We start from the raw sequence: 26654 nt of genomic DNA, 5'->3' as shown, positions 1-26654 counted from the left end.
GTAATGTTTATTTGCGACGTTCTTTCACAGGTCTACAGTTCCCTTTTCTGAAACAATTGGGGCCATATGTATTTTGGAATTGAAATGTTTTTCAGATATTAAAAAAGTAATATGGTGCATATACCATATTCTATAATACTTGGTAATCAAGCGTATTAATATTTCTGCAAGAAAACTTACAAATGTTCACACAAATTAGGATAATGAAGGACTATAAATAGTCTTATGTCAAATCAGGCCTGATTTTTCTGCCAAATGAGTTTTGGCACTAAACCCATGGAGCATTTTTGATTTTGGAATCACAGATGAGGAAATGTGGACCTATACTACTTACACTGTCACGGAGAAAGCACTTAGGGTAGGCATCATTGCCCTATCTGCTAGATAATAAGCTAGGTCAATGTTTTTCTCCTAAATAGAGGAATGGAGCTCAGAAGCTGGTCTCTTGGTATATCAGAGCTTATGTTAGAATCTAGATAGATCTCCAGACTCTAAACAGTGGTTCTCAGACTTGACCACCTTTAGCATAACTTTAGGGAGCTTTAAAAAGTTCTAATGCCCAAGCCACACAACAGATCACTTGAATCAGAATCCCAGGGGATAGGATGCAGGCATCAGTATTTTTTCTGAAGCACTTCAGATAATTCTAAGATGCAATTTAATCCAAGACAAGAAGTGTCAGTTGTGCAACTTTAGTTCAAATCAGGAAGAGAAGAAAAATAAATTATTTAGTCCAGAAGCAGATGCAGGATAAAATAGCTGGGACCTGGAGTCAGGCAGACATGAGTTCCACGTTGGGTTAATGAGTAACTGTCAGCTACTGGCATGTGACCTTGAACAAGTCATTGAATTGCTCTGTGCCCCAAATTTCCTCTATATAAGATGGAGATCGTTGTGAGAGTTCAAAAAAAAGATAACGCATATTAAGCACCTTATCCAATGCCTGAAAAGAAACTCTATTCTTGATATTTATCTTGATTTGAACCAAGATATTTATTTGGAACATTTACTTGGCTTTGTATTCTATGTTTAATGTTGGGTTTTAAGTGATCTTCTTAAGGTGACCATTCTGATCCCACCACAAGTGAAGTCTAGAGTTCACTGCAGTAGAAAACAGAACAGAATGGACTGGAAGTTGGATAGAGATCACACTGGACAGGGCAGGCAGAACCATATATGTTTATTAAATCACAGTGGAAAAAAAGGCACTAGCGAATAACCCTTATTCAGAGATATCCAGTATTTTTCAAAATCCTCCATTCAGGCAAAACAGTATCAGTCACCTACCAAGTAATGTAAGTCTGTTCTCCAACCTCATGGCAGATTCAAGTAGTAATTCTTCCCTGTTGTCAATGCTGGTTTCAGCTAAAAAATGATTCCTCAGCCACTCTGCATATTCAGCATCACTCATGACCTATGGGAAGAATTAACAGAGAGGCATGAAGCAAGCCATATGATCTTGCAGGCATACTAGGACTGACCTTTGGCAAAATATCAAACCGTCAACTCATTTTACATATTCCTCCCTCTGGGCACAGCCAAGTCAGGTTCATATCCTCACACCACCTGGACACTTGCTTCCCAAACTCTGCGATCAGACAAGTGCAACACTGACAATGGATGGAGCCTTTAACTCAGCGTCTCTGGAAATTCTAGGTACCATGTATGATGACAGTGAAACAAGACAGGTGAAACAAGTCTTATTCCAAACAAAAATTAAATGAAATTCCTGGAAAAGTGATAAATGATGTATTTTCCTTTATCTTTAGGTTGCCATAGAAGCAGAAATCTACACTTCAGTTTTTATAAAGCAGCATGGAGTAAACGGGTGAGGCAATTCCTCTCTCTCTCTACTCATTCTTGCCCACAGGTCCTTAGATCTGAGATAATCTGACACCTGTTGGGCTACATTTTTATCAAGGGCAGGATCATTCAGTTGAAAAGGCAGGGTTGGTTTGATCTTGAATTCTCCATTCTTCCTTCAACTGTGTGTGGGGCAGGCTTTTTTTTTTTTTTGAGATGGAGTTTTGCTCTGTCACCCAGACTGGAGTACAGTGGCACGATCTCAGTTCCTTGGAACCTCTGCCTCCCAGGTTCAAGTAATTTTTTTGCCTCAACCTTCTGAGTAGCTGAGATTACAGGCATGCACCTCCAGACCCAGCTCATTTTGTATTTTTAGTAGAGACAGGGTTTCACCATGTTAGCCAGGCTGGTCTCGAACTCCTGACCTCAGGTGATCTGCCTGGCTCAGTCTCCCAAAGTGTTGGGATTACAGGCGTGAGCCACTGCGCCCAGCCATCAGGCTTTTGATTCCTCATGCAGCTGGTTGACTGAGTTCCTTAGGGTCTACAACAGATTCCACTTTCCCTAATGCAGCTCCCACGAACTAGAACGTGGGTAAGAAATGAAAAGCTCTGGTCAGAACATCCCTCAAATAATTTCTTGGAGTTCTATCTTCTTTCTTACTACACCTTTGTTTAGAAAGAATATGCTATGTACTAAAATCATTCTCAATACAGAATAATCAATACTGAGATAATATCTAAGATATTTACCTAGATTTACATATAAAGAGTTATGGGTACATAAGAAAAGAATATTAAGAACTTACAATGAAAAAATTAAGGCTGATCTGTGGCATTCTTTTCAAAGTACATTTACTGCTGTAAGACAGAGTGAACAACATTTTCAAAGTCCTGAGGGAATGAAAGTAGGATCCAGAGATTTTTGTTCCCAGCCAAACAGCTGTTTACATATAAAGGCTCTCACTGACATATTGAAACATGCAAGAACTTAAGAGAAAATAACTTTCAGGGACCCTTCTAGCAAAATACTTTGAACAAACTTCAAACTAACCAATATATAGAATAGGGAAGGTAAAAAGAGAGCCAGTATCCAGGGGACTTTCCCCAGTGCCTAGATTAGGGTTTGCCACATGCTGGTTTCCAGTCAATGAATAAGGGAAAAAAACAAAAAAGGTGGAGGAGCACACTAAGCAGTCTCACCTTCTTTGCTATACATAGAGTACGAAGGCCTTGTTTGGCATAGTCATCCAAGTGCTTCTGGGTTTTCTCCCTTATTATCATCTGCTGTTTTTCCAGACTTGCTCCATCTGAAATAATGGACAAGACGCTTGAGTTCCTACCAGTCTGCTCAATTACAGAAATGTTTTTAAAAACAACAATAGTTTAATCCACATTAAACAAACAAAAAAAGTCTTCTGGTTTTGAATCCCAAATGGGTATCTGTAAAAGGGACCACTCAGAATAAATCTTTCCCTCGTTTCCCCTTGGGCAGAGGGAAGTACAAGAACTTGATACAAACACCGTTCCCACATAATCAATAACACAGTAACATAACTATAATAATGCCGCTAGCTAACATTTATTGGGCGCTTACCATTTGCTAGACACTTGGCCAAAGGCTCTTCATACATTGCATACAGTATGTCATTAAACCTTTCAAGAATTTACCAAGGAGGTACTCGTAGACCCACTGAGTTGAAGACTTATGCACAGAATAGTTAGGTAACTTTATTAAGACCCAGCTAATGATGGAGTTCACATTTGAACTCAGATCTGGGTAGCCCCAAAACTTATTCACTTTCCCATCAAATCCTAGGCAGCTTCTCTCTACTTCACCAAATGAGATTAATCCCCAAATATCTATTTCTTTGCCTTTATAAAGCCATCGAAAGTGGTCTTTTAATCTCCAAGATTTTCAAATCACTATCTAACCTTTTATAAACTTACCTGGGGAAGCCACTGACAATAACTCCATGATCACAGAATCAGCACCCTTCGTATACACCACAACTTGATTGGAAAGGGGGTGCCGGACCACAACAGACATTCTTTTTCTTACTGAGTCAAAGGGCAGGATGTGTAGAAGTTGAAATGTTAACGGTCCCAAAGCAGCAAAGTCCACCATGACCTGCTCTGGTGTCCGGGACTGTAAAGTGCATTGGTAAGCCCTGGCGGCATACACTAAGGCCGCTTCATCTGGGCTCTCGGCCTCATAACACAGGTTGCAGGCCAATGGCTGTCCAGGGAGGGACTCCACCTTGCCATTCAGGAGGCCTCCATCACTGTGTTGTTTCTCTGTTTCTGTGCAGCAAGCTGAGCTACTGGAGCACTGGGGGCTCTCACACATCTGGGAGACCTCTTCCTCCACAGGTGAAGCCAGTTTCATTCGACTAAAGAGAGGAAGTCTGCTCACAAAGGCGTTTGGAACTCCAGAAGATGGCTCTTTCCCACTGGTAAGCGATGGAGAACTTGATCTTCGAACAGACAATCTCTGGAAAAGATTTTTAATCTCTTCCAAAGACTTAATGGGCATCCCTCCCAGTGAAGGGTGTCTGATCTATGAAAGACAATTTAGGAAGTTCTCAATACAGTCAAAAGCAGTTTATAACAACTTTGAAGGCAAACTGAGAATAAATTAGATATAAAAAGAGTTACCACTCTCTTAAATGGCTAGCAGCCTGCTCTCCATTTACAACCACCATGGAAAATATTAATAAAAATAAAAATTTGTGTTTTTATAAATATTTAAATAATTTGATTTTTATTGGTATTTTAAATGTTAATACTTTGCTAATATTTTAATAATATTAAAATGAATGACATACATTCCTACAACCATTTAGAAATAAATTTGACAACTGATAATAAAAGATATAAAATGCTAATATTGCTAGCAGTGGACATCCTTCAGCGATTTTTTTCCTAAAGAAATAACTTGAAATACAGAAACTCCATAATCGTTATTGTGTGCATCCTAACAATAACAATTTTAAAATTATAAGCAAATTAAGTATTCAATAATAGCAAAATAGACACATCTTGAAATGTTATATAGTTATTTAGAAATAAAGCTTATAAAGTCTATAGGGCAATATTGAAAAAGCTATGAGACTAGTGTAAAAAAGTAACAAATAAGTAATAATACTCATAAAAATATGAGAAGAAAGTAAATCAAAGATTACAAAACACATTTTTCTCTTTTATTTTCCAGATTCTACAGAAGTTTGTTACTTTGACTTTTTTTTTTTTTTTTTTTGCGACGGAGTTTCGCTCTTGATACCCAGGCTGGAGTGCAATGGCGCGATCTCGGCTCACCGCAACCTCCGCCTCCTGGGTCCAGGCAATTCTCCTGCCTCAGCCTCCTGAGTAGCTGGGATTACAGACACGCGCCACCATGCCCAGCTAATTTTTTGTATTAGTAGAGACGGGGTTTCACCATGTCGACCAGGATGGTCTCGATCTCTTGACCTCGTGATCCACCCGCCTCGGCCTCCCAAAGTGCTGGGATTACAGGCTTGAGCCACCGCGCCCGGCCTACTTTGACTTTTAAACGACCAATAAGCAAAGTAGCTTCATCAAGAAGCATTATCGATATCATAATGTGGATTTGAATTTCTATTTTCATAGAACTTTTTCTTATTTGTACCCTGGTTTCTCTTAAATCTTAACTTTCATCAGTGATTAAACTTAGAAATTCACACTAATCATGGAAGACCAATTAATTGGAAGGGAAAATTTTCTCATTCAGAAATGCTCGAGAAATTAAAAAGTTTTCCCCCAAAAATAACTAATTTTATAATAATTTGAAGATCTTATGCTGATTGATTTTCAAATTTATTAGCAACTCAGAAGTGAAGCGTAAAACCCAATCACAGATGAGGCTTCTGTATTTCACATGAACGCTGAGTAGCTACTTATTCACTGCCTTTCTATCATTACCTTGAAATACCATGAGGCTTAGACTCTTAGATGCTTCAGAGATTTTCTTTCAAGCAGTAAAATATATTCTTTGGGAATAAGGCAATAATATTTCTTAAAAGGAAAACACCAAAAGATGCTTACTTTGGAAACAGATTTATTAGAAAAATTATGTAGGGGGAAAAGAACAGACTTTATTCTCTAACTGCATAATTACTTTTTCAAAGAGCAACTTCCTGAAGGCAAAGCCTTGTAAAAATACAGGTCCTGATAAAGCACAACTTAATTAGAAGTAAATTATTTGTATGTTAAAGTTGACCAACTCTGAAGCTGCCAAAAGAAAATGAACTGATGGAAAATTAAATTGAATTGGGTTGTGCTGCAAATTGAATTTTAAGTGTGTAAAAGGTGAGATAGTTATACACAACGAGGCTAATACAGCAAGTGGTGAATCACCAGCCTGTTAAACAAGTTTTCCTTTTCATTAAAAATGAATTTTCCATGAATTCTAAGCTACAAGTAGACTTTAAAAATCCAGCTTTTTTCTTGGTGGAGGGGGAGGCCAGGTGTAGTGGCTCATGCTTGTAATCCCAGCACTCTGGGAGGCTGATGTGGGAGGATTACTTGAGCACAGGAGTTCAAGACAAGCCTGGAAAACATAGCAACATCCCATCTCTACAAAAAATTTAAAAAATTAGCTGGGGATGTTGGCAAACACTTGCGGTCCCAGCTACTCAGAAGGCTGAGGCAGTAGGAATGCTTGAGCCCAAGGCTACAGTAAGCTGTGATTGCACCACTGTGCTTCAGGCTGGATGAGAGTTGAAGCCCTGTCTCAGAAAAAAAAAGAAAGGCAGGAAACGGCAGCTCACATCTATAATCCCAGCACTCTGGGAGGCTGAGGCGGGTGGATCACCTGAGGTCAGGAGTTCAAGACCAGCCTGGCCAACATGGTGTAATCCTGTCTCTACTAGCACTACAAAAATTAGTAGGGCATGGTGGTGGGTGCCTATAAGTCCAGCTACTCAAGAGGCTGAGGCAGGACAATTGCTTGAACCTGGGAGGCGGAGGTTGCAGTGAGCTGAGATCACGCCACTGCAGCCACTGCACTTCAGTCTGAGAGACTTGATGAGGCTCTGTCTCAAAAAAAAAAAAAAAAGGAAAGAAAAATCTGGCTTGGTAATGTACTGGATTTTACACTGATTAAATCTAACCCAACTGGTATGCAAAAAGATACATTATCATTAAACAAGAAATTGAATCCAATACTGTATATTTTGCTTGATATACTGCATACGACGTTGGAGGTCTCAGAAGCCTCAAAGAAAGCTTCAATTTGGCAAAATAAAGCAAAAAGAACTGCTCTCATCACTACCTTCTTAGAGGCATATCATATAGTAGCACTGAGCTATCTATATTTCCTAGGTTCAAATCCCATCTCTCCACAAACCAGTTTTGTGACCCTGGGAAAATTACTTAGCCTCATCTGTAAAATGGAGAATAGCAGGGTAATAGCATCTAACTCATAGGATTGTTAGGAGGATTAAACTTGTTAATACCAATAAATCCCTTAGACCAGCAGTCCACAACCATTTTGGTACCAGGGATCAATATTGTGAAGACAATTTTCCACTGATGGGTTGGGTAGGACTTCAGCTCATCAGGTATTAGTTAGATTATCTGGGCATTAGTTAGATTCTCATGAGAAGGGCACAACCTAGATCCCTTGCATGTGCAGTTCATAATAGGGTTCACGTTCCTATGAGAATCTAATGCTGCCCCTGATCTGACAGGAGGCAGAGCTCACTGGCCCTCTCCTCCCCTCCTGCTGTGCAGACTGGTTCCTAACAGGCCACAGACTGTTACCGGCCCGGGGTTTGGGGACTCATGACACAGCCATGGTAAGTGCAGAGCACAGAACAAATGCTAACTAAATGTTATATAGCTGCTATTATTTATCACTTTTATCCATATATCAGGCTCAGTACACATACATTTAAACCCAAAATTATCTTCTGGAAGGTGACCCTTGTTTGCATTAGAGACCTTACCTTTTGTCGGGGTTGGTTAGGAGCAGAAACCACTACTGTGTTGCAAATTGCCAATGCAATGAAGAAGTCAATGATGTACAAAGTTTCCAGTTGTAGATTTTGGATGGTCTCATCTAGTGGCATAAAGAGCTGGGGTGTAATCTGACTAAATTTGTCTAAAAGCCGGGTGTCTGGTACCACATCTGTTTCCTGAAGATCCAATAAGACAGTGTGTTGTTATAATAAGTATATAAAAATTAGTTTTAAATCAACACGAGAAACAACTTTTATAGCCAAGATCTAAATGAATCATGAGATAGTGAACTCTATTTTTCTAAAAACAATTTTAATGTATACTGTGTCATGGGAAGTGAGAATAGGAAAATAAAAGATATACAAATAAATGGAAAATCCAGAATGCATATTATCAATGGAAACTATCTTAACTATTAAACTAAACAGGAGTTTGGTTTCCACCAAATCTAGTTGAGTGTTTTCTCATTTTGAAATACATAATAGCAGAGATACACAGTATTTTGTTATGGCAGCCTGAATGCACTAAGACACTATGTCGTCAATTCAGGGAAGCAGATGAGTGCATGACTGAAAGGCTGTGCTGTGGCTATGAGAACAGAACTAATTCTGAAGTTGGCCCAAGCTGGAGGTGAGCGAGAACAGAGTGCGAAAGTGGGGTTGTGTGGCTCTGGTCAGCAAAAGTATGCTGAGAAGTACTGTCAAAATAAAGTGGGAAAAATCTATAAAGTCAGGACCATAGAAGACCTTGAAAAGCACCATAAAAAAATATACATGACAGAGCCCAGAAGATTTAAGGAAAGGTCTACATACAAAGAAGCTCCAGGCATGGATCATTCTTATGCTTTAGTTGGTCCAACTAAAATCGGTTAATTTCTTTTATTATAATTATTATACTTTAAATTCTGGGATACATGTGCAGAATGTGCAGGTTTGTTACATAGGTATACACATGCCATGGTGGTTTGCTGCATCCATCACCCCGTCATTTACATTATGTTTTTCTCCTAATGCTATCCCTCTCCTAACCTCCACCCCCTGCTATCCCTCTAGTGACTAAGAAGTTAGTCACTGAATTGAGGTGAAGGTATAGAGTTACCACATGAAATTCTTATCTGCATGACTGTATCCATAGCTGTTTCTTCCAACATTCAAATCTTCCTTATGAGACTCATGATTACATTATTAACTTTTGCTCTTTTTTCCCTGATCGTCGGCTTCTGCCTTCTCTGGATGTCTTTACTTCAGAACCAGGCTCAAACCATCTTGCTTTAAATGATTCCTTACATATGTATGGAATCTCTCCCCAGAGAATTTGGAAGGCCCATTAAAGTAAGGGCCATACCATATTGATCTTTGGATCCCTAACTCAGTACTTGACACATGGGTAAGCAATAAAAGTGTGTTATCATGTGTTACTATCATTTGCTAATTTCATATCACATAAGGAATGAGAGAGAAACAAACAGATGAAAAAGATGTTACTCTTTGGAAAATAAACACATGTTACCTCCCACTGGGCTCAAGTAGATATCTTTTTAAAATTCAAGAACATTTATACTTCTAATCAAAGCACAGATTATTGTGCTTTGATTATACTTCTAATCAAAGCACAGAGTATGATGCAGACAGCTTCCCATAATGTAAACAGAGCCTTATTTGGTTTCCTGGTGAGAGTCTAGTATCTTTGTTCTAGTCATGCATGGTAACTGTCTATCTCAAATCTTAGATTTACCCTCATGATTCCTATTATGCCTTCCTACTAAATTGTAGATTTCACATTCAGGTTTACTCCTTTTTTTTTTTTTCCTCTCTCCTATATTTAAATTCAAATTAAGCAAGCAAAAATGGGCCAAAACTCCCTTTTCCTTCTAATAGTGTTCGTTGAATCTTTTGAATGGCTTCCATATAATTTAAATGTTAACTTTGTTTTAAAACATAGAGTAGCATCAGCCCACTATAATTGTTTGTGCAAAACTTAGGATAACCCACAACTGAGTAATGGACAAAGACACTTTAGATGGGATTTAAAGTTGACCCAGGAGCTCTAATACTATTTTTTTACTCCTCCCCGATTCCACCCATACCCAAGGTTTTTCATTTCATTGCTGGATGCCACTCCACTCATTTTAAGGGTTCACTACTCCACCACTGCAACTTTGGCTTAAGAGTGGACACAAATAACTTCTATTGCCACCACCCTCTCCTCACTGATTCCTAAACAGCACAGTCCTGAAAAAAAAAGACAAAGGTCAATAACCACATGCTGACAATTTCTCCTGCATACCACGCTCTCCCATGACCCTGTGGTTCTGAATGTCTGCATGTACCACATGCTGTCAGCTCCGAATGCCTTTCCTTCCTCTTCCAATCTGTGAACCTCTCTGCTCACTATTTTAATCCTAAATTGTAGGTCTTCCGGGCAGCCTTTCTTAATCCTTCTTCACTCCCTTAGAGTTAATCACTCCCTTCTTTGTGGCCTTACTATAGTTTGGATTAACTACTATGACTACATCTTTAATACAGAACTATAATTATTTGCTTATATGTCTATCTTCTCTACCTAGAACAAAACTGAAGGCTGAAGCCATGTCTTAATCACTTTACATCTTCATGTCCAGTATTGTGCCATGCCTTCCATTAATTCATTAATAAATTCATTATCCCATAAATATTTATTGCTGATCTGTGGTACCAGGCACTACTGAAGGGAAGAGGAGTACACAGAACAGACAGGATCCTGGCTTACATGAAACTCACATTCTACCTGGGGGAGAGGGTAGATCCAAAACGATCCCAACAACAAATAAATAAGATGCCTTTATATTGAGACAGAGAGAGACAAGGGAGAGATGGAATGTACTTGGAACTAGGTGGCAGAGAAGGCTTCACTGAGAAGATGTTTGAGCTGAGACTCAATGACAGAAAGGAGACAGCTATACAAAGATCTAAGAGAGGAGCATTTCATGCAGAATAAAGAGTATGCTTGTTGAATGAAAAACTCCAGAGGCCCCGTGTATAGTGCTCCCCTCCCTGTGTCCATGTGTTCTCCTTGTTCAACACCCTCCTATGAGTGAGAACATGTGGTGTTTGGTTTTGTGTTCTTGTGTCAGTTTGCTGAGAATGATGGTTTCCAGGTTCGTGGGGGGGACAGCGGGGGGGGGGGAGTTGGGGAGGGATAGCATGGGGAGAAATGCCAGATATGGGTGAGGGGGAGGGAGGCAGCAAATCACACTGCCATGAATGCACCTATGCAACAACTTTGCATGTTTTTCACATGTACCCCAAAACCTAAAATGCAATTAAAAAAAAAAAAAAAAAGATAAATCTACAACTCCTCCATCACATGACAAATTGTGTTGATCAAAAGAGGGTAAACTGTACAAATAAAAAGTTTACAAAAAAAAAAAAAAAAAAAAGAAAAACTCCAGAGGATGAAAGACGAATAAAATACTGGCTTACAAAGTAAAGATTTCTATTTCTAAAACAGGCAATATGAACCCAGGGTTCATGGGCCTCAGTGACATTCTAACGCCCAAAGGCTGGCACATCTGCATCAGCACCCTGCCTAGCATCCTCACTTGCTGGCTCACAACTCACCTCCTTTGAAGGGTGCCATCTTACAACCTTCCACTTTTAGACATCACAGCAACCCAGGAGGCGGAGGTTGCGGTGAGCCGAGATCGCGCCATTGCACTCCAGCCTGGGCAACAAGAGCGAGACTCCGTCTCAAAAAAAAAAAAAAAGGATGTAATCCCAGCACTTTGGGAGGCCGAGGCGGGTGGATCACGAGGTCAAGAGATCAAGACCATCCTGGTCAACATGGTGAAACCCCGTCTCTACTAATACAAAAAATTAGCTGGGCACAGTGGCGCGTGCCTGTAATCCCAGCTACTCAGGAGGCTGAGGCAGGAGAATTGCCTGAACCCAGGAAGCGGAGATTGCGGTGAGCCGAGATCGCGCCATTGCGCTCCAGCCTGGGTATCAAGAGCGAAACTCCGTCTCAAAAAAAAAAAAAAAAAAAAAAAAAAAAAGGAATGCCTTCAAGCTGGTGTTATTTACCTGGGCTCCTCAAATGGGCTTTTAGAATTTTATATGATGTATTTGCAGATGCTCATTTTTCAGATCAAAGATTATATAGCTTTGTCAAAATAATCTTTAGTCTTCAAAAAGGATAAAATCAACTCGCTTAGACAAAGACTGAGAAATAGCCTTCTATATTGAGGAAGACTGGGACCTTTTTATTCTATATATTAGGGGTATGGTTTTGCAAAACACAAACAAAACAGTGGCAACAATAACAGCAACACAAGAACATCTATATAACTAGCAATGACATTGAAGTATAAGGCAAATGAAAATAAAATGGCCCAGATAAAAAGACAGCCTGGTAAGTAGCTTCCTTCAACAACCTTTAAAGATACTTAATTGAGAACAGACATGCCAGACATTGTGCTACATGTTGATTCAAGATGGATAAATCCTTCTCTCAAGGAGTTAATGGTGAAACGCCAGAGGCAGAAATAAGACCAATGCCATGTGGATGAAGGGACGTAGGAATGGTGTAAACAGAGCTCCGAAGCTGAAAGAAGAGAATCTGTGAGTCTCTAGAAAAGGTGATATTTAATTTAGTTCTTAAAGAAATAAATATTTCACCAGATTTGGTGGACAGAGGCAGAATATGAAGAGAGAATATGTTTTAGACAAGGTAAATTGTATCTACAAAGGGACAAAGACTTTAAGCTAAGAAAAACCAATTATTTGTTCCATGAAGAGGGTGAGGTTTGATCAGGAAACCAATAAGTTGTGGCACAGACCCACCTTATTACCAAACTGTGCTGCTTCTGTCTAAACAAGAGCTAACATGTTCTTACTTTCAGGTGGATGGAAAATGAAAAAGTTCAACATAAGGATAGATAAAAAGACAAAAATATAAGAAAATATATTGATAGAAAATAGAAGAAAAATATATTTCTGATATGGCCTTATAATGAGTATACAGAACGAACTGTGTGCATCTCTTTCTTCTTCCATTTCAAAAGTTGGAGAAACATTAAGTCTTGGAATCACTTGACATATGGCTAAGATAATATAATAGTTTTTATTTTAGTGCCACAAAAATGAGATGGACTGAAATGATCGCTCCAGTTGCTGTAATTATGCATTTGTTGACAATTTGAGAAGAGCCAGGATCCTGAGAAGCTCAAGGCCTTCCCAGGACAAATGAGACCCCTGGGGTCTACTCATACCATGTCTCTACTATGAAAACCATACAACAGATTCAATGTAGAAACACAAAGCTTCCCCACAGCTGATTTATTCTTGTGATGTTGCCTATTTTGGAGGTATTATCAGTCTGGTGGCTGGGAAATCCTCATCTTGGTAAAACACAAGAATAAAAAATGTAAAAGGCAGAGAAGGAACTTGAACGTTTATAGAGGTAATTTTAAATACAGCAAAACTTTGATTTTTAATTTTTTTCATGCAGCATCTTTCCCTTGTTTTCCCATCTTCTGCATGGTCCTCTAGTTTTTCTGGAGTAAAATGAATTTGTTAATGGATGTGACTAGACAGTTCCTGACACTTCCCACTGGAACTCACGAATACATCCTGTTGAACTCTGAAATGGATATATTAGAAAATGACCTTCTGGAGGCTAGGAATAGGGAAGAAACCACAAGTTTGATGGGATTTGGGAGATTACAGAGCAATAAAAAGTAATTAAATGTACTACATGGTCTATGAATGTCCCTATAAATTACATAGGCTTATCTGTCTAGAAGATAACTCTGGTAAGCTTTGCTGGGTCTGAGAGTGAGCCATGATTCTTAAACCAAGGCAGCCTTCTTCAGGCTCACATATGATCAGCTCTGACCAGAAACATTATATATCTTTTCAGAAATGGGATACTACTTCTCAACATTGAGTTATTTTTAAAAAATAGGATAGTGTGATATTGTTTGTTTATACTTCTAATTATGTGTAGGGATCTTGCTGAGCTGCAATCATGTAGTCTCTTGTAAGGTAGAAAAGACAACAGAGTTTGACTCTATCATAATTACAGGTCTGTTCTTTCACCAAACATTGTGGGTGTGTAAGATTCTAGTCATGCATTCACACTTACAATGGGGCTACTGAAAGCAGCCTGTCTAGAATGAGGCACTTCACTGGCTCCTTCTCCACTTCCTAGATTAAAAGAGCTCCCAGCAAGATGATTTGAGGGCTTATTTCCCAAAGGCCCATTATGAACTGTCCCGCAGCTGGGGGCTCTTGGTTTTGCCATATTGCTTATGGAACCGCTGAGTGTGTCTGTAAAATCTTCATCTTCAGAGACAGCTTCCTGATAGGACTCCAACCTCTTGGCTGTGGGATAAAAAGCACACTGAGTCAGCATCTGAGAAGAACCACTTACAAGTTGAAAGTATCAGGCAGTTACTTAAGCAGCCATTTCACACCATCTCCTCACCTTTCAAACCTGGTTGCCAAGGCCTATCTCCCATTCTCTTAGTCAATGAATTTACCTTATACATCACTGAGAAAAGTAGAAGCAATCAGATCAAAATTCCCTTCTTTTTCCATCATCAAATCTCCCTACTTATCTGCATCAGTACTCATACTCTCGGCTTTTCCTCCTCCTACTGTGGACAAAGCATCTCTCTTTGTTTCAGACACAAACTCTCCACTTGTCATCTGAATCTCACCTCTCTGAACTCAATGACTTCACCCTTACAATCCTTCCCTCTTTCACTGACACCAATCTCTTTTTAAGTAATTTCATGGCTTTCTGTCCCCATCTCTCCACTGACATTGCTCTTGTCAAGGTCACCAATGAGCTCCATGTTGTCAAATCCAATGATCATATCCATCCCTATCTTATGTGAACCCTTAGTAATAACCAATAGACTTGGCCATTCTTTCCTTCTTGAAATGTCTCTTGGTTTCTCTGATACCATGCTTACCTGTTTTTCCTCCTTCTTCAATGGCTTTTTCTTCTTAGTTTCTCCTGCTGTCTCTTCCTTTTGGTTCTCAAATATTGGAGAGTTGCAGAAGTGCCTTCCTTTCTCTACCTGCATCTTCCTTGGTAATCTCATCTGGTCTCATCTTTGAAATGACCTCTATATAGGCATAAAACTGTAATTTCAACTCTGACCTCTCACTGGAATTCAGACTCATGCATCCAACTCTTTTCTTAATACCCCTACTTGGGTGCTTACGAGGCGTTTTCAGTAGATGCAGGTATGGCTCACTCCCTTACCTTTTACAAGTCTCTTATCATGTACCCTTGTCAGTGAAGACTTTCTAGATCTGACCACAAAATTTATAATCGATCCCATGCCAAGACCTACCACCATCTACACATACATATCTTATTTATTTTTTGAATCATCCAGTAGCACATAACATTCAAAAGGACAGATAATTTTATCTGTTTTGCCAACATGATAATCTCAGACCTCAAAGCAGCAGTTGATAGGTACTATCTTTGTAAATGAAACTTAAGGAGTTACGCAGTTACTTAAGCCAGAAATCTAGAATTCTCCTTAATCCCTATCTTCTTTTTTTTTAATTCCTATCTTCTTTCTTATGTTCAAAGTATCACTAACATCTGTCCTCCATACACCCAAAAAAATCTCAAATAACTCTACTTCTCTCCATATCCATTACCTTAGTCCAAGCCACCATCATCTCTCAACTGGACCAGTTCATTAGTCTCATAACTGGTCTCCTTGCCCCTCTGCAATCCATTTTTCAAATAGTAGCTAGAGTGATCTTCCTAAAAAATAAAGCAGATCAGATCACTTCCTGCACAAAATGCTCCAGTAGCTTTACAATTCATGAGAATAAAATCTGGACTCCCTGTCCTGGCTTATATAACTCAAGATGATCAGAGCTATGCTGACCTACCTAACTTTGCTTCTCCTTCTACATGCCCACTAAAATCCAGACTCACTGGCCTTCTTTCTTTACTTTGAAAATCAATAAGCTTACCCCTGTCTGAGGGCCTCTTTACCAGATGTTCCCTCTGACTGGAAGCCTTTCATACAGAATTTCAACATTATGTCATTCAGATCTAAGCCCCAATGTTCCACTCAGAGAGGCCTTGCCTGATCCTCCAGTTCAAAGTAGTCATCCAATCATTTTATATCATACCACCTTGTTTTAATTTTCTACCAAGCACTTGTTACTAATTTTTTTCTTGATTTAAAAAATCAGGCGTGGTGGCTCATGCCCATAATCCCAGTACTTTGGGAAGCCGAGGTGAACAGATCATGAGGTCAGGAGATCAAGACTATCCTGGCCAACATGGTGAAACCCTGTCTCTACTAAAATATAAAAAAATCAGCCGAGTGTGGTGGCGCACACCTGTAATCCCAGCTAATCGGGAGGCTGAGGCAGGAGAATCACTTGAACCTGAGAGGCAGAGGTTGCAGTGAGCCGAGACTGCACCACTGTACTCCAGCCTGGTGACAGAGCAAGACTCCGTCTCAAAAATAACAATAATAATGTATTTGTGAATATTTTCTCTAACAGCAGCTCTGTGAGAGCAGAGGCCTTGTCTGAATTTTTCACCATTGTATCCCGTGTCTGGAATACAGACAATCAATAAACACGTGCTTGTTGGATTGTTAGTTGTCGCTGTTCGGCCTAAGTCGTCTCTGTTCGGCCTAAGTCATCTCTGTTCAGCCTGAATAAAGTATGGCTTTAGGTAAACTATTCTATAAAGTGAAGAATGTTCACACATTCTATTTATTATAATAGTTTTGGTCTGTATTCTTTAAGGGCAAGGAAAGGCTAAGGGTCTATGTGGTAATCCCAGATTCTAGTACCAACTCTTTCAAAGACTAAGTGGCTTTCAGCAAATCACTTGCTGTTTCTGGACCTTTGATTTCAGAATGAACAATTTGGATTTGGTGACTTTAAGATTTTTTCCAGTTCTTCAAGTGTCATCATATAGTCTGCCTAAACAATATGGAATGTTTCCCCGTATGACCTCCCAGCTTCAGAAACTGGTTTACCTATTGTGTCCCAAAGATTCTTATCTCCTCCATTTTCATCTATGCCTTTGCTTGGAATATTCATTCATGTCCTTTCTATTTATATAAATCCTAAACATCTTTAGAGGTTTAGTTCAAATGCCAGCTCCTCCACAAAGACCTCTGTAACTATACTGGCTCTTACTCATACCACTCATTGGGAATTTATAAATTACATGTGCAGAATGTTACTATGTACCAGGCATTTGCTTCATTTAATCATTGCATCTCAGCAGATACTAATTTGCCCCATCTCACAAAAAAATGGTACAAATTTGTCTTAAAATCAGTTCTATTAGACTCCACAGCCCCATGCTTTACTGTTTCTGAATCTACCTGTATATGTTAACAAGGCCAATTTTTAACACATGGCCAATATTCACTGCTTAATTTCAACGAGTCTGTGTTTTTGTCATTTAAATAAAAATTTATTAAATGAATAATAAATGAATGAATCAATAGACATGCGAATGAAATATCCCCAATATTAAGGGAAAGTTGTGGGGTAGGGAGTTAATAATTTTTGAGGTCCTCCGTTTATCATGCAACTGGCTAGGTCATATATATGTAATGTGTGTGTATATATAATATATATGTACACATAGTCCCTTTTTATCTTCAAAATAATGCTACCAGGTAGAAACTATCACTGCCCACTCTGCAGATAAGGAGATTAAGACCCAGAGAGAGTAAGCACTTCAGCCATGGTTAAACAGCTAGTTGTGAGTTATGGGTAGAGCTGGGAATTCAATTTAGGTCTTCTGCCTCCAAAGACAGCACACTACCCACTACATTATAGCCTCTCAGCAGTGATTTGTATATAATAGGTTGGCTCAGTGGTTCTCCACGTGGGGTGAATTTGTCCCCTGGGGGTTTGGCAATGGCTGTAGAGACACTTTTGCTTGCTACAACTCTGAGAAATCCTTGAGTAACTCAAGGAATTTACTGATGATGTAACATCATTTTAAAAATATAGTACAGAAGTTTCCCCTTATTCACAGGGGATATGTTCCAAGACCTCCAGTGGATGCCTGAAATCATGGATAGTGTTGGACTCTAAATATACTATGCTTATTCATATACATACATACCTACAATAAATGTTAATTTGTAAATTAGGCACAGTAAAAGATTAACAACAATAACTAATAATAAAATAGAACAATTATAACAATACACTGTAGTAAAACTTATGTGAATGTGGTCTCTCTTTTTCTCTCTCAAAATATCTTATTTTAGTTTACCAAAGGTAATTGAAACCATGGAAAGCAAAACCACAGATAAGAGGGTACTACTGTACTTCAAAACACATATAAACATGAAGGCTGTATTTAATGATCTTGCAACTTCTAGCCATCACTGGGGAAATCAGTCATCATGCAACTATATAATTAGTATAGTGCCAGGTAGCTCAGCTATTACTGGAGGGAAAGCTTGTTCAATCGGTACAATTGCAAAAGTGGACTCAAGAAGACATGAAGTGACTCAACCTTTAATCATTTTGCAGAAGCTATGAAAAGGAAATAGGCTGGGCCCAGTGGCTCAGGTCTGTAATCCCAGCACTTTGGGAGGCTGAGGTGGGAGGATCACCTGAGGTCAGGAGTTAGAGACCAGCATGGCCAATATGGTGAAACGCCGTCTCTACTAAAAATACAAAAAATGAGGCCGGGCACGGTGGCTCACGCCTGTAATCCCAGCACTTTGGGAGGCTGAGGTAGGTGGATCACGAGGTCAAGAGATCGAGACCATCCTGGTCAACACGGTGAAACCCCGTCTCTACTAAAACTACAAAAAATTAGCTGGGCATGGTGGCGCATGCCTGTAATCCCAGCTACTCAGGAGGCTGAAGCAGGAGAATTGCTTGAACCCAGGAGGCGGAGGTTGCGGTGAGCCGAGATAGTGCCATTGCACTCCAGCTTGGGTAACAAGAGCGAAATTACGTCTCAAAAAAAAAAAAATACAAAACATTAGCTGAATGTGGTAGTGACACCTGTAATCCCAGCTACTCAGAAGGCTGAGGCAGGAAAGATGCTTGAACTCAGGAGGCAGATGTTGCAGTGAGCCAGGATCACACCCCACTTCACTCCAACCTGGACAAAAGTGAGACTTCTTCTCAAATAAAAAAAAATAAAACAAATTAAAAAAACAATAAAAAAAGGAAATAGACCAGTCAAGTTACAATGTGATTCAGAAATGGAGCTAGAATTCCAGGCTCAGTGACAATTTTATAAAAATTAGGTGTGAGGCCAGGTGTGGTGGCTCACACCTGTAGTCCCAGCCCTTTGGGAGGCTGAGGTGGGCAGACAGCTTGAGCCCAGTAGTTTGAGACCAGCTGGGAAACATGGCGAAACTCTGTCTCTACAAAAAATACAAAAATTAGCCACTTGTGGTCACATGCGCCCATAGTCCTAGCTACTTGTGAGGCTGAGGTGGGAGAATCACTTGAGCCCAGAAGGTTGAGGCTGCAATGAGCTGAGATCATGCCACTGCACTCCAGCCTGGGTAACACAGTGAGACCTTGTCTTAAAAAATTATATTGTATGAGAAAGAAAGGTTTATTATCATATTGATAAAACTTATCCAAATGGTTATAACTTTTAAAATTTCTTAGTATTTCTTTAATGTATCAATATTTATGTTAAAGTAGATTCTAAAATAATTTTTTAAAAATGCCTCAAAGCAGGGCAGGAATTCTTACCTTCTGCTTCATAAGAAGAAACTTATAAAGTCTGATTCTTTCCTTTGTCTGAAGATAGGTATTAAGATAGGTACTAAATTATCTACTTTATTCCTCTTCATTATTTAATCCCCAATCTGTCTTTTCTCCCCATTCCCCTTTTCAAATACCCAGTAATCTGCCTATAGCCTGTTACTTGCATCAATTTGATATATGGAAGAAATGGGCATGAGCCTGTGGAACAAAAAATTTATCATACTTTCAATGTGTTCTCCAAAGGGCCCAAAACAAGGGTGAACAGCATTCAGATGAGCTTCTTTCAACTGTATTATTAATCCTCCATCAATCCTTTCACTATGAACTAAAGCTGCAAACATTTCCAGCATTTCAACTTTTGCCTGCTTGTAAAGAACACATTCAGCTAAACCTCCTCCAACTGTATCACCCATGTATCCTTGATATGCAAACTTTTGTTCTAAACTAATTCCCCATACATTTCCAGCATTCCAAGAACTTCCAATATCCTACCTTCAACATCCCAAGAATTAATCAGTGCAAAACCCACCTCCAGTACTGACTGCCTGAAAATCAAAAGAAGATGGAACAAGAACACTGACTTTATATCTTATGATAATGAACATGGTAATTTATGATTACATATCTGCCTCCCACACTGGACCATGAATTCCTTAAGAGATAGGCTTATTTCTTATTTTAACAACAATAATTATAACAATAACAACAACAACAATAACAATAGCTATATTTATAGAGAACTCATTTTACTTCAACCATTGTGGAGGACAGTATGGTGATTCCTCAAGGATCTAGAACTAGAAATTCCATTTGCTCCAGCAATCCCATTACTGGTTATATACCCAAAGATTATAAGTCATTCTATTATAAAGACACATGGACACATATATTTATTGTGGCACTGTACACAATAGCAAAGACTTGGAACCAACCCAAATGCCCAACAACAATAGACTGGATAAAGAAAATGTGGCACATACATACCATGGAATACTATGCAGCCATAAAAAAGGATGAGGTCATGTCTTTTGCAGGGACATGGATAAAGCTGGAAACTATCATTCTCATCACTGACACAGAACAGAAAACCAAACACTGCATGTTCTCACTCATAAGTGGTTGTTGAACAATGAAAACACATGGACATCACACACTGGGGAACATCACACAGTGGGGCCTGTCAGGGGGTGGGGGGCTAGGGAAGGGATAGCAGAGGGTTGGGGGTTGGGGAGGGAATAGCATTAGAAGAAATACCTAATGTAGATGATGGGGTGATGGCAAATCACAATGGCATGTGTATACCTACGTAACAAACCTACACGTTCTACATATGTACTCCAGAACTTAAAGTATAATTAAAAAAACAGGACTCATTTTGTGTCATTTGCTATTGTAAATTCTTTAAGTGAATTAACTTCTCTTATTCTCTTAACCATCCAATGAGAGCGATAGTGTCATTGATCCTTTTTATTGAGGCACAGAGACATTAGATAGTTGTCCAGGGCCACACAGCTTGTAGGTAGTGGAAATGGGATGCAGACTCAGAAGGCCTGATGCCAAAATCCTTGTTCTTGGAAAGTGCTCAATGCTACTGCCTCCATGTAAATCAGATTCACAAATTGTACATCATAAAGGCATGCTCTGGACAAGCCAAACTGATGGACATTCTATAAAATCTCAGCATAATGCCACTCAACACTGTTTAGTTTATCAAAAGGAAAGAAAATCTGAGAAACTGTCATTTAGAGAAGCCTAAATGATGACTGTTATGCAGTATCCAAGCTAGGAACCTGGGACAAAAAAAGAACATTAGGTAAAAATGAAAGAAGTCCAAATAAAGTGTGGGTTTTAATTAATAATAATGTATCTCCATTTATTCATTACTTATCATAAATATATCATATGATTAATATAAGATGATAACAACAGGGGAAACAGCATGAGGGCATGCTGGAAGCCTCCAGGATATCTTTGTAACTTTTCTGTAAATCTAAAACTATCCTAAATTTAAAAGTTTATTTCAGTCATTCTCTTTAAGCAGTCTTTTAAAGGAGTGGCTTATTAAAATTTTCATATGCATATTAATCACCTGGAGATATTGTTAAAATGCAGAATTTAATTGAATTTCTGAAGAGGGGTCTCAGCTTCTGTAGTTTAAAAACATGCCCAGGTGTTGCTGATGCTGCCAGTACATGGGGCACATTGCGAAGCTGGAAGGTTTTAAAATATATAGTGGTGTTGTCAGATGTGTTTACTGCAATTGCATGTGTAAGAGGTTGTTTCCAAGCAGCAGCATTCTTCACCAAATTATCTCCTAGGCAACACTTTTGCAGAAAACCCTAAAGGACTGCCCATTAAAACACAGATACACTGTTAAAATAGTTTTCACTTCAGTGAAAATATGTCTCAGTATTAATTTCTAGAGAGAACTGGTCTCCACTAGTGTGTGTGTGTGTGTGTGTGTGTGTGTGTGTGTGAAAGAGAGAGAGAGAGTGTATGTGTGTGTGTGTACACATGTTCCTAATTTTAAACTATTTAATAAAAAAGACAAGAAGCTCTGGGTGTGTCTATGGTAGAGAAGTGGTCATAGGCAAAGTTAGCACCTCTAGAACTATGGTTCTCAAACAGGTAGCTGATCAATTACAGTTCAGTCAGGATAGCATTTGATTCCCAGTCACTTGGTATCTTTTCTGCATGAGGAGGCATAAACGAAAAGTACTCACTTGGGCAGGGATATGTATATTCAGTGACTAGAGTGGAAGGGGGCTAGTCTTAGCTCTTTGAAATGTTATGAATATAAAATTTTGTGTTATAAATACAAAAAAAAGTAAAGCAATGCTTCTCACTGTATATTTTATGAAACATTGCTGCTGCAATACACTTCCTAAAAATGGGGATCTATGGTCAAATAATTCAGGAAAACACCTCACAAATGCACTATGGACGTTTAGCATAGCATTGTTTATTAATATGGTTCCATTTTATTGAATAATGAATGATGAAGTCTTAAGAAAAAATGGTTACAAAAGTAAAAGAGCACACTGTGATGACATTTCTTTTTAAAAAACAAAAACATAAGTGTATGTGTATGCACACATATGTATCTTAAAAACAAATATATATATATGCGTGTGTGTGTTAAAAAGACCCCAAAAGTGCATTAAAATGCTGACAGTCATCTATTCTGTTTGGTGTAGGTTAGTGATGGCTTTTAAATTTTACTATAAGATGAAACATAATGCAAAGTGTCATCAAATTCAATACTATTAGCTGCATTTTACATGTGCATGATGATTACATAATAAATACTTAACATTTTATCCCTTACACTCACAAGTTACAAAAGTTGACTTAAAAATACATGTACCTAGGAGAAAATATAGTATATATTTTATCAATCCCAGGCACGATGGGATGTCTAAGTTCAATGTTACCATCAGAAATCATAATATTCATAATAACTGACAATTTATATAACAAAGATCTAAAGCTTTTGGTAAGAAGAGACACTGGAAGCAAAGTTTAGAGACTGTGGTATGCAGAATTCTAAGATGGCGCCGAAGAGTCCTCTCCCCCATGGTATATGCACCTTGTGACTACGCTATGATTAAATTATGCTATGAGGCAAAAGTGGAAGGATTTTGCAGATGTAATTAATCAGCTGACTGAGTAATTTAAAAAAAGACTATCCTAGGTGGACGTGATCTCATTAGGTTAGTTCTTTAAAAAGGAGTCAGGGCTTCCCTGATATCAGAAAGATTCAAAACAAGAAATTCTGTTGCTGGCTTTGAGGAAGCAAACTGCTTTGCTGTGGTGAGGCTGTGTGGCAGGAAATAGCAGGCAGCCTCTAGGAGCTGCGACTAGTCCCAGGATGACAGCAGCAAGAAAGCGTGGACCTCAGTCCTACAACTTCAGTACAGTGAATTCTGCCAAATACCAGTACGCTAAGCACGGATAAGATCATCAAGATCACCGGACCAGCAGACAACTCTATTTCAACCTGGTGAGAGACCCTGAGCGGAGGAGGAACTTATCCTATACCCAGACTCCTGACTTACAGATACTGTGAGACAGCATGTTTGTGTTGGTTTAAGCCATTGTGGTTTGTGGTGATTTATTACACAGTTATAGAAAACCAATAGAGTGATAAATAATGAATCAGAAAAATATTTGTCACATATATATATATATGTGGGATAATATAACATCAGGGTTGATATCCAAAGCATTTAAGAACTTGTTCTAAATGAGTACACCAATGAACATCAACGCTGGCCACAGTCTAGACTGAGCATACAAGCTGAACATTAATCCTGACCTTAGATTAAAAACTCTCCCACAGATTACCAAGAACAAGGAAAACCCATTTAACAAATAGGGAAATAATTCAATTAATTTAGCAAGGAAATTCAAATGACCAAAAACATACAAAATGTTAAAGATCTCATTACTAAGCAGAGACAAATTAAGACAACGAAGTGCTAACCTGCCTATAAAAATCACACAGATAAAAAGCTGTAACTTCATCCCATTATGGCTGGGTGTGAAAAACAAGCATTATTTTTCTGGGTTATGGGAATGTAAATTACCATATTTTAGAGGAAAATGTATCTTATAAAAATAATTGAATAAATATATATGTACCAAGATGCATAATGCATGCCAAATTTTATTTATCATAATTTTAATCTTGTTTATCTTCTTGTCATAAATCTACATTACATTACATGCAATCAGGGACTCATGTCACATATTGGGAGCTCACAAAATGTTTGGTGAATGAGTAAGTGATGTTAACTGCAAGTGCTTTTATATTAGCAAACCAAGTGGCCACCATTAAGCATAGCAAACTATGTTTAACCACATATAGTAGAACACCATATTCTTATTTTTAAGTTATATAAACTGACTTAGGAAAAATTCCATAAGACATTGTTGAATAAAAGAACAATTTACAAAAGTAGTACTATTACATGTTATAACTCATAAAAGGGAAAATGTGTAAATATATATGGTCACATATAGAGAAATATGCATATTTACCAAATTGTTAATAGTGGTTAACCTTGGGAGAGTAGGGTTTTTAATCTGTTTTGTCCTACTACTATGAATTATTTTCATAAAAGCACCTATTTCTTTTAAAAATTGAAAAATTAATAAAGTTCAACTCTTTAAAGGAAACTTGGAATTTATAAATTTACTTCTTCAGAGTCAGAAGTTCAGCTCATTTTGCTTAACTAGGTATTCTTAATCAAGCACCAATGGATACCTAGGGGTCAAACGATGAGGCCTGTAATCCCTTTGGAATTATTTCCAAAATATTTTTCAAAGAAATGGTCCATAGTTTCATTAGCTTTTCAAAAGTATTTATAGTCCAATATCATTTTCATCCCTCCAATTACCACCTTTTACTCAACTAGTAATTTATTTCACTTTTAAAGAAACCATGGCAGTAGACTCCTTGACTTTAACCTACTAGCTTTCGAAGGAACAACAATGAAGCTTAAAGCCCACCTGGAAGCATTAAGTACCCAATGCTTAAATATACCACTTCTGTGTCAGAATTGTCAGACATGCAACACTTAAGTGGTTTCTAAAAAAGAACAATGCTAAGGTTGGCTTTCAGGAAAACCCAACACTCACCATTTTCTTCATGGCAATAATCAAATCCTGCCACGCTACATCTTCGAAAAACCATCTTATTCTCAGTGAGGGTTCCTGTCTTATCAGAAAAGAGGTACTGAATCTGTCCCAGATCCTCGGCGATGTTCAGTGCTCGGCACTGAACAGTAGAATCCATTTTCTCATTGTAGAAATCCACATCACTTTGAATGAAATATATTTGTCCAAGCTTCACAATTTCGATGGAAACATAGAGAGAAATGGGAATCAAGACCTAAGAAGATCCAAACAAGTTTTAAAATGTTAAAGTAGGTTAAAGAAAGGATGGGAAACTGAACATAGCTGGTTAAACAGCAAAGATGTTAACATTCTACCATAAGCTTAATAAAAATTACCTGTAACAAAATGATCATGGTCCAAAACATATAGAATCCTGCCAACAGTGGTGATATGATATGTCCATCAGGCTCGGGGATATTGAAAAAATGCATCTTTTCATACCTGCTCAACCAGATTCCGTGACCTTTCAAAAAATACACAGACATCAAAAGGACGCTAAATATATAGCATGCAAACAAAAAACTTTATTCCTGAAGGAGAGGGAATGAGAGTATTCATTTTGATTCAACACCAATTGTTTGCTTTTGGAAACAAAATTCAAATTCAAAAGATTATACATTCTTCCGTCTCGCTTTTTCTCTTTAAATTACTCTCCAGGTTTCTTCAGTACTATGGCAAAATATGAATGAATATAGTCGACATTAATATTTTACAGGCCAAGGGATGAAAGAGACAAGGATGTGAGGAAAAACCGACAAATAAAATCCACCTTATCAAAGTAAAACTTTCACAGATATCATTTTGAAATAAAATACTTTAATATCTTGGTGAAAAGATGTCAGCAAATAATCAAATTTTACCCACCCACTGCTCCAATTAAGCACATTATGACCAGAAGCAGGACACACCAGAGGACATCTGTGTTTGCTCTTCTTTCTAATTTGCTGCGCTTATATCGTGGCCCACTGTTGTTCAGCATTGCTTTGGTTTCATGGCCTATGAAGGACGTGCAGTATGATAGAAAACGTACAAATTAAAGCCAGGAAGCAAATATTATATTTAAAAAACTCTCTGACAGACAATTTAATAAAACACAGTTACATGATCTATTTTGTTAGTTTAATCTGCTTTTGTGATTCATTTGGAAAACCAGAGACCAATAATTAAGTTTGTCAAGACAAAATTTCCTTTCTGCCTTGACAGATTGCATTTTTGAGTTGAAAAATGTTAACTTGTAGAAAAGCACAGAGGAGACAATGGAAATTAGAAACATAACCAACCTGCATAAACCACAATGCCCACAACAGCCTCTGTGTTTCTAATGGTGCATCCTCTAAGCAACAAATTTTCTTTACTGAGACCCACACGTTCTTTGTTGGAATGTTCTCTATAAGAAAGACAGCATACAGATTCACTTTTAAATAGCAAAAGTGGGGATATA

General features: G+C 38.3%; 2 protein-coding genes across 5 annotated transcripts in view; one reads left to right on the top strand and one right to left on the bottom strand.

Moving 5' to 3' along the window:
* The window catches only part of CORIN (corin, serine peptidase), a 289036-nt gene extending 286858 nt beyond the window's left edge, over nucleotides 1-2178 (top strand). The window contains exon 23 of the mRNA XM_064366854.1: nucleotides 1770-2178. Within this exon, the coding sequence (XP_064222924.1) occupies nucleotides 1770-1832 (63 nt within the window). The 3' untranslated portion in view covers nucleotides 1833-2178. The remainder of the gene's footprint in view (nucleotides 1-1769) is intronic.
* Nucleotides 1-26654, bottom strand: part of ATP10D (ATPase phospholipid transporting 10D (putative)) — a 105056-nt gene that overhangs the window by 31537 nt on the left and 46865 nt on the right. For all 4 annotated transcript variants that reach the window (XR_010338915.1, XM_064366813.1, XM_064366822.1 and 1 more), the window contains exons 6-14: nucleotides 26494-26600; nucleotides 26078-26209; nucleotides 25549-25676; nucleotides 25175-25427; nucleotides 13908-14146; nucleotides 7772-7960; nucleotides 3753-4362; nucleotides 3006-3112; nucleotides 1288-1414 (exon numbers count right to left, since the gene is read on the bottom strand). Coding sequence is in view for 3 of the 4 variants with exons in the window: in XM_064366813.1 (XP_064222883.1) it covers nucleotides 1288-1414; nucleotides 3006-3112; nucleotides 3753-4362; nucleotides 7772-7960; nucleotides 13908-14146; nucleotides 25175-25427; nucleotides 25549-25676; nucleotides 26078-26209; nucleotides 26494-26600 (1892 nt within the window). In the remaining variant the exon portion in view is untranslated. The remainder of the gene's footprint in view (nucleotides 1-1287; nucleotides 1415-3005; nucleotides 3113-3752; nucleotides 4363-7771; nucleotides 7961-13907; nucleotides 14147-25174; nucleotides 25428-25548; nucleotides 25677-26077; nucleotides 26210-26493; nucleotides 26601-26654) is intronic.

This window comes from Aotus nancymaae, unplaced genomic scaffold, assembly GCF_030222135.1.
Source record: "Aotus nancymaae isolate 86718 unplaced genomic scaffold, 86718_ANA_hifiasm-v0.15.2.pri h1tg000006l, whole genome shotgun sequence".
Taxonomy (NCBI): domain Eukaryota; kingdom Metazoa; phylum Chordata; class Mammalia; order Primates; family Aotidae; genus Aotus; species Aotus nancymaae.
The sequence above is the reverse complement of the archived record's forward strand: the minus strand, read 5'-3'. Positions and strand labels throughout refer to the sequence as shown.